The sequence below is a fragment of the Amphibalanus amphitrite genome, unplaced genomic scaffold (assembly GCF_019059575.1).
Source record: "Amphibalanus amphitrite isolate SeventyFive unplaced genomic scaffold, NRLGWU_Aamphi_draft 000232F_arrow, whole genome shotgun sequence".
Taxonomy (NCBI): Eukaryota; Metazoa; Arthropoda; class Thecostraca; order Balanomorpha; family Balanidae; genus Amphibalanus; species Amphibalanus amphitrite.
Genome location: NW_024881727.1, coordinates 75,001 through 82,500, shown reverse-complemented (window position 1 = coordinate 82,500; position 7,500 = coordinate 75,001). Strand labels below are relative to the sequence as shown.

The window sequence follows — 7,500 nt, the reverse complement described above, 5'->3', positions numbered from 1 at the left end:
CAAAATTTGGAAAATCCGATATAGCAGTTTGATAGCCACGTTTATTCTGAGTCAAAACATGCAAATAAAGTAGAACTAGCTTAAAAACTGAGCCATTGAGAGCGATTGCCGTCCGTAGTTTAAAGTTTTGCATAAAAGTCGGCCAACATGACGTCACTCTGACATCATTTCCGGCTGACCTATGGTAGCTTGAAAGTTGAAATTTAGACACTAGGTGTCAAAGTGATGCCGCTGAAGGTACCGCAAGGTTCGTGTTGTTGCGATATAGGGTTTTGGGTTTTGGGTTTTGAAGATATTGCCGAGAAGCGGGAGGGGGAGCTCTGTAGAACCCCCACCCCTCCCCCAGTCATGCGCGGGTTAAGTATCTCAATTAGCAAAGCTTATTTAAAACAATCAGCTGATAAAGCGTTGAGACTAGCACTTCCCTCAGGCCTATCGCGCTTCCACTTACCACTGTAATCCTCATGTTGTGGCGTTCTGTGCACTACTGCCAGCTGGGGTCGCGGCTGTCACATTTATAGCAGCGTGGGTGCGTGCGCGTGCTACATTTACCTCCGTCTCTTCCTCCCATCCGTAAATGGACGTGACAAGTCGACCTACTAGTAGGAAGCAATGAATGGCACCAGTCCGCAAACCTAGCACATTCTTTTCCTCAGAACATGATGAGTTCCTCCTTTTGCAAAGGGCTATTTGCAATTCCTTGAAGCCCTTTCAGATTCATACATTTTCAATGTTAAGTTTTCATAGCTCAGCTATCTGTATGAGCATTGACCAGCGTATAGCAAATAGTTCGTTTAGCGAGATGAAAAGGTTTAAAAAAACTTTATGTATTTTCTTTATCCCATGCGTACGTAGCATTGATTACATTATGTCCACTACTCCTTCATAGAAAGTGAAAATATCTCTTTGTCTGTCTAATGTGTAAGTGGCATTAAAATACTCTGCCAAAATTGACCAGAGCTCCGTTGTAAAAAAAAACTTGGGGTCAGCGAAATTGACTTCTGTGAGATACTCGCAAAAAATATTAACCCTCGCCGGCACAGGCCATTTTGAGTCCTTCGACGGCACAAGGAGGGGGGGGGGGGGGTTGGTACGACCCCCCTTGCGTTTGGCCCCTGATCGAGCTAGAGCTTCGCGGAAAAAACGAGCGTGTTGCCCGTCACGAGAGAAAGCCGATGATACCCAACTTTAAGGTCCTAGGTCATCGGTTGACGTTCCAGGTCAGGTCAATGACCCGAAAACCGGGAAAATCGGGACCTGTTAGAAAGTCGTAAAGCGTAGCTGCTATGTGGTCTTCCGGGGTGCTGATCACGAATATCGTGTTAGTTTTGATCAGAGATGATGTCTTTAAGCATTTAGACCAGGTCGTGTCAGGTCAGGTCAGGTCAACCGGTAGGGGTTGTGACGGGTATTCGTAATACGTGTCATCCGTCTCTGACTGCTTCGTAGCATGTTACGAAGGCACCAAAACTACTTCGTAAATGTTCAAATGGTTGCTCAAATGGTTTCAGTCCAGCGTAATTTGACGGTCTAAAGAATCATTTCGTTGACTCAGATAAACCTTTGTCAGCACTGGTATCACTGTGAATGTTACCAAATGCCGTAAATAGAATAGTACAACATCTTATAAGATTGGGCCCATGTAAGATCTGACGCCTGACTTTTGCATTGCTGACAAGACTTGACCTCATACCTATAACGTCACTAAGATCATCGCACTTTTCGACAATACCTCCCAACCAACTTGGACTAGCGAGTCGGGAAGGTCACCAATGGACTTTGAAAGAAAGACCTGCCAAATATATTGATATGCAGCATAATCTTATATGACCTGTTTCGTGACCCTGAGTAAATGGTTTTGACCTGCCCTTGACCTGATGTCAACATTTTTAGTTGAGTTTACCCAAACGAAAAGCATATCAGTGGACGCGCATGAACATGATAAATATGATGGTGTCAATATCGTGACTTTGCAAATTGCAATCATTTTGGAAAGTTATTCACCAAAAAGCAAACCTCCATTTTTGGGCACATGACCTGACCACAGAGGTCACCGGTTGACCTGAGAACTTAAACTGGGGTAAGTACCAGTTAACCTAAGGTTAAGCAGTCTTGTTGCTAATGGCTTTCACAAAATGGAGGCTAATCCTCGCCCGTATTGGCCTTTTTACAGCGTCTAACGTCCCAGCTGTTCGGCTTCATTGGGGTAGAAGATTTGCGCAAAAAAAATAGGGTGTTGCCCGTGACGAAAAGAAGCTAATGATCATCTGACCTGATATATTTTCAAGAGTGAGAATTTAAATTGTTCGGGCTTTGTTTTCGAATATATCACTATTTTTGTTTAAAGATTTGATTCAAAGAATATTGTTTAAGCTCATGCATTTAACCCCGCCCGCACATGCCATTTTCCCATCCTAGAACGCACATGGTGGGGGGTGCCACCCCCCTTGCGCCATTTCGTTCCTGCTGGAGCTAGAGCTTTGCGGCAAAGATCAACAGATTCGTTGGGAAGTGACGAATACAATGGTACCCACTTTTACCTCATTAGGTCAACCATTGACGTTCCAGGTCAGGTCAAACTAAAAATGTTCCTGTTTGGGGCCACCGTTGGAATATCACGTGCGGCACCCATCATATACCGAAGGCGCTGCCGTTTGTGGTGTCAAGCCAGCTAGATCAGCTCTTTGTCACACTATCCGACTAGGTTTTTACTGGCTGTGGTCATTTCAGGTCAAGCTAGGTCAAGGTCAATGATATGTGTTTGTATGTCTGTGTGTGTCTGTGTGTATACTGATGTGTGCACCGATTAGTTGGTGTGTCCCTATTGCATGAGATCATGATCTGAGAAGCTTTTACCAAAAATGCAGTCAAAAAACTTCACGAAAAGTAAATTCGGCAAGCCTAAAATGCAATGTTTTTAGATGACCTAGGCTGACCTTGACCCTGACCCTGACATCTGCACATCGTCGAATAACATGTTCCGTGATAGGTGGAAGGTAAGACTAGCAAAAACATACCGAAATCAAGGTGTCAAAAGCTCACAAGACTCATAGCCAAGACCCCCCCCCCCCATAGGGGTTTTCACGATAGCTCCAAACACGCTGGCGCTAGTGAGCTGAAACTTGTCATACCCGACCTCTGATTCAAGCCTCATCTTCTGACACCAACCGCATTTTCGGGTAGGTCAGGTCACTGACCTATGACATTATACTAAGTGAACCTCTGCACGGCCTTCAGATGTCGCAACTTCGCAGCGCCCTCAATGCCAGAGGATCTTTCACAGGACAATGAAACTTGCAGGACCTAGTATCCATTCAGAGTCTCAAAACTTGTATATTCCGGATTTTTCCTTAAGGTCAAATTAGGTCAGGTCATTTTCGTGACCTTACCATTATAAGTCAATGAAGAAAAATTAAAACTGCTATTCTGGCGCCGGGAACGATCTCCAACTATCTCAAGCACACAGAATCGTGATTTCGTACACTCCTTGCAAGGTTCAATGCCTCACTTTTGCAATGTTGACCTTGCGTGACGTCATTTATGACGTCATTAGGTTCATATTAGTTTTTCGTGAATAACTCCCGATCAACTTGAGCTAGCGAGTCGGGAAAGCCACCAGTGGACTCAGAAAGACCTGCCGAATCAAATAATGCGCAACATGACCTCCTTCGACCAATTTCGTGACCTGTGGCGCTTACCTGACCGTGACCCGAGGTCAGCAACCTAAGCTGACCTCATCCAAACAAAAAGTATATTATTAGTTTTTTGCGAAGTTATTCACAAAAAAAACGGAATCGTACCCTGGGGCACTTGACCTGACCTCAGAGGTCACCGGTTGACCTAGGACCTTAAAATCGGACATTAATCTCTGCGTCTCGTAAGGGCGCACACGCTCGTTTTTTCAGTGACACGCTAGCTACACCAGGATCGAAACGGCGAGGGGTTCGTACACGCCCCCCCCCCCCCCTCGGCCGGCGCGTATGTAGAAAACCAATAGGTCCGGCGAGGGTTAAGGCAATGAAATTCAGGCAAGATGTATACTTGATCAACTCGAGGTCACTGAAAGTGTCGTTGCGACCGTCCACCTTTTCGTGAATTAACTGTGAGAAAAAAAACGTTTGACAATCGTTACCTTGCATAAGGTCAGGCTAAGTCTCAAAATGGTGTCAAAATGTGCCTTTTTTGACCAGCCGAGTCGAATTGTATGCGCTAATTTAACTTTTGAGCTTAGGCAAACAAATCGCACACAATCTACGAGCTGTATTTTACTAACATACATCGTATTCCCTAAAGCGATATCACAGCTTACCCTTCGATATAAGGGGAATCACATTCTCCGGAGTCCGGCGGCCTGTCGCATCACATCTTCCGATAGGAGGAGATGCAATCTTGCCGGAGGATGTGATGCTGATTGGGTCATCACAGATGTGATGTGATGTGATGTGATGTGATGTGGTGTGATGTGACGGAGGATGTGATGCTGATAGGATGTGATGCTGATAGGGGCATCACACCCTCCAACAGTGGCATTGTAACCCCCAGAAGGCACACCTCGTAAGTTCGTAACCTTTGATGGGGATGTCTCAGCCTCCGATAGTCATCACATGCTCAAGTAGAGGCACCGGTTAGATTAGATTTTAGGTTAGGTAAAGTTAGAGGGTTAGGGGCGTGCACTGGCTGCACTGCCCTGCACCGGTTAGGGGGACATTTCATCTGGCAAGGGAACATGCCTTCAGTAGCAACATCTCATCCTCCGATAGATCTATAATTTCTGACCATATACTCGTACGTACCGTGGGTGGAAATTTGTGGTACATTGGTAGCAGTTGCGTTCCTAATTGACACAATTTACTTTTCACGATAAAAAGTGATGCATGTCTTGCAGATGCTCCGAATGCAGATTTTCATGGAAAATTGCTCGAATCTTGGATCAAATATGCGGTTTTTCACCCGCACCTTGGCGCACCGATGAGCCTAATGAGCGCCTTGCTGTGCGACGATGCACCTACCGCATATAATTGTCCACCTATTAGTTTCCGCCGTCTGGAAGGCCGGTCGGCGCTGAGCTCCGTTTAAGGAGGTGGCCAGCAGGCGTCTGTTGGCGATTTTTGTCGCATGTGGACCAGTGTTGGCGAACGGTATAAAGGCACTGCGGCGCCGGCCGCGCGGCAGTGGGGCACGGAACATCGCACAATGAAGCTGGTCTTGGTGAGTGCATGCGACTGGTGATCTACAGTGTGTGACAGAACGCCTCCGAGCCTGCGGCCGTGCTGAGCAGGCGAGAACGGTCTGAGTACCATCGAAAGGCTTTGATAGTTATTAGGGTGGTGGACAGGCTGTGAACCTCATATTTCGTCAGCTGCTGACTTCAGATCAAGCATTGACATAAACTACCAACAATTCGGCATGGAAGATGCTTTTTAAATAAGTGGCTTTTAATTGCAAGTCACTGAAGTCATCAGTACCTTTTTTATCCGACTAGCGTTAAAGCTTAACATTTAAAAAAAAGAAACGAACTTCTAGCAGGTTCTAAGCAAACCTTGCATACTTTGGAAAAAATCAATCAGCCTTAAGCCACACATTTAACCTGTTAGCCTTTAAGGTTAACAGCATACTACCAAATGATCCTGACAATCATAACGTTAATAACCTTTACTTGATAAATATAGAGATTAGAGATGCTCTCATAGGCGCGGAAACCTGGGGGGGGGGGGGCAGCTTGCCCCCACAGCTCTGGGGCCGTGGGGGTGGTGCCCCCACAACTTTGAGACGGAATACCGCACTGTTTTGCCAATGTTTCCTTTTTTGTTGGAAAAGCAAAGGGATGAAAAATAAGTGGCCTAAAGCCGGTGAAAAAAAAAAACTAGATTTGAGGGTGCCCTAGGTTGATTTCTATTAGGGTGTGCCGTGTGCCCCTCCCCCCCCCCCCAGTCTGAAAGTAGTTCCCGCGCCCCTGGATGCTCTGATTCAGTTCAATCCAATTAAAAACGTTCGAGTTTTGATATTTAACGTTTGCTTGGTGTACTGGCGATACAGAATGGGCATGTTGAACACTGTGCATGGGAGGAGGTGCTCATCAAAGACTCTCTCGAAATTTCGAAACGCCTTATATTTGCATTTATGCGTCACTGCGCACTTTACATACAACTTTGTTGAAAATATAATTGTTTAACTCACTTATATACAAGTTTATACAGCCTTGCTTCTGTGCAAGGAAAACAGTTAAGCTGATCACCTTGGACGCTGTTGGTGGGATATACGTGTATTTCCAAATTTGGCACCTGAGCCCTCCAGCGATAGAATATCAGGCCAATGCACAACGAGCAGCTCTGATGTCTTTTGTGATGTGAATGCTGCTTTGATAAATGAATAAGACCATTCCAACAATGGTAAAATTACTCTTAATTATAATTCGGTACCTACATAATATAACAACTGAAAAAGTCATCTACGCCGTCAATGTCGAATTTAATTATAATATGAAATGAATGCAAATTAAGAGTTTTATTATATGGTAAATCTATTTCATAATTACATTGTAATGTGACATCCTGCTGTTGTAACCACCAAAGATAAGCTACTGAAGGGATCTGACTAGAGTCCGCTTTTCTTAAGTTCTACTCTCATTGTAAGCGTCTCTTTGAACACAGCACGATCTTTGTCGGGCGAATTAATTGGAAAACTGATTCAGAGCGCATTTCACAGGGTGTCGACTTCCCTAGAAGTATTCCCACATTACTCCCTTTTCCCCGACTCAAGGCCCACGACTCGCATTTCGTATTTGAACGTGTTTACAACCCCGGAACGATAGTTGAGTTGTCGGAAATTATAGCTGAACTCATCGATCAAGCGCACGGCGCTAATCGCAACGATACTTCATTAGCATTCTTAACACATTTTGAAAATATAATTTATCTCATAAATACAATGTGCGCTAACTCGCTTTCCGAGTCATTCTCACTGAAAATTTCGTGCTGTTTTAAAAGAAAATGGTTACAGTCAGGGTCGAACTAAGATAAAACGAACTACAGCTTTGAATACAATACTGACAGAAACAATACGTACCAAATTTTATATAGATGCTTCTACGGACAGCATTGCATTGCCTAATTAAAATGAATGTCATACCTATTTATAAAATTTGTTCCGTAAGTTTTCATGACGCTCTTCAAAAATCATCGTTTTACTCATGACAAGTTATTTCTTCCTTTTAAATTATGAAAGCAACCGCATTATTTCCACTTAATCCATAGAAAAAAATATAACAAATGCATAGATCGTTTTGGCTCATTTGCTTACCACTGCTTTCATCGGAAAGACTGAAGTTTTATTCAGTTTATAGTATGTACGCTATAAATTAGCATCTGTGACTCAGACATCATATCAACGCAAAACCTGGCCATGTTCATTCAAACATAAAATTATTAACGCGATTATAACATATGTAGGTGTAAATTTTTCATACTTCGTCTCAGCATAAAATAGCGCTATATGTTGTGG

The 7,500-nt window shown here is 44.0% G+C and overlaps 2 protein-coding genes across 2 annotated transcripts in view; one reads left to right on the top strand and one right to left on the bottom strand.

Moving 5' to 3' along the window:
- LOC122385823 (serine-aspartate repeat-containing protein F-like) overlaps window positions 1-466 on the bottom strand; it is a 7,293-nt gene extending 6,827 nt beyond the window's left edge. The window contains exon 1 of the mRNA XM_043374399.1: window positions 452-466. Coding sequence (XP_043230334.1) covers window positions 452-466 — 15 coding nt within the window. The remainder of the gene's footprint in view (window positions 1-451) is intronic.
- A 4,684-nt stretch (window positions 467-5,150) lies between these two features.
- Window positions 5,151-7,500, top strand: part of LOC122385827 (serine-aspartate repeat-containing protein F-like) — a 6,348-nt gene continuing 3,998 nt past the window's right edge. Inside the window, exon 1 of the mRNA XM_043374402.1 lies at window positions 5,151-5,208. Coding sequence (XP_043230337.1) covers window positions 5,194-5,208 — 15 coding nt within the window. The 5' untranslated portion in view covers window positions 5,151-5,193. The remainder of the gene's footprint in view (window positions 5,209-7,500) is intronic.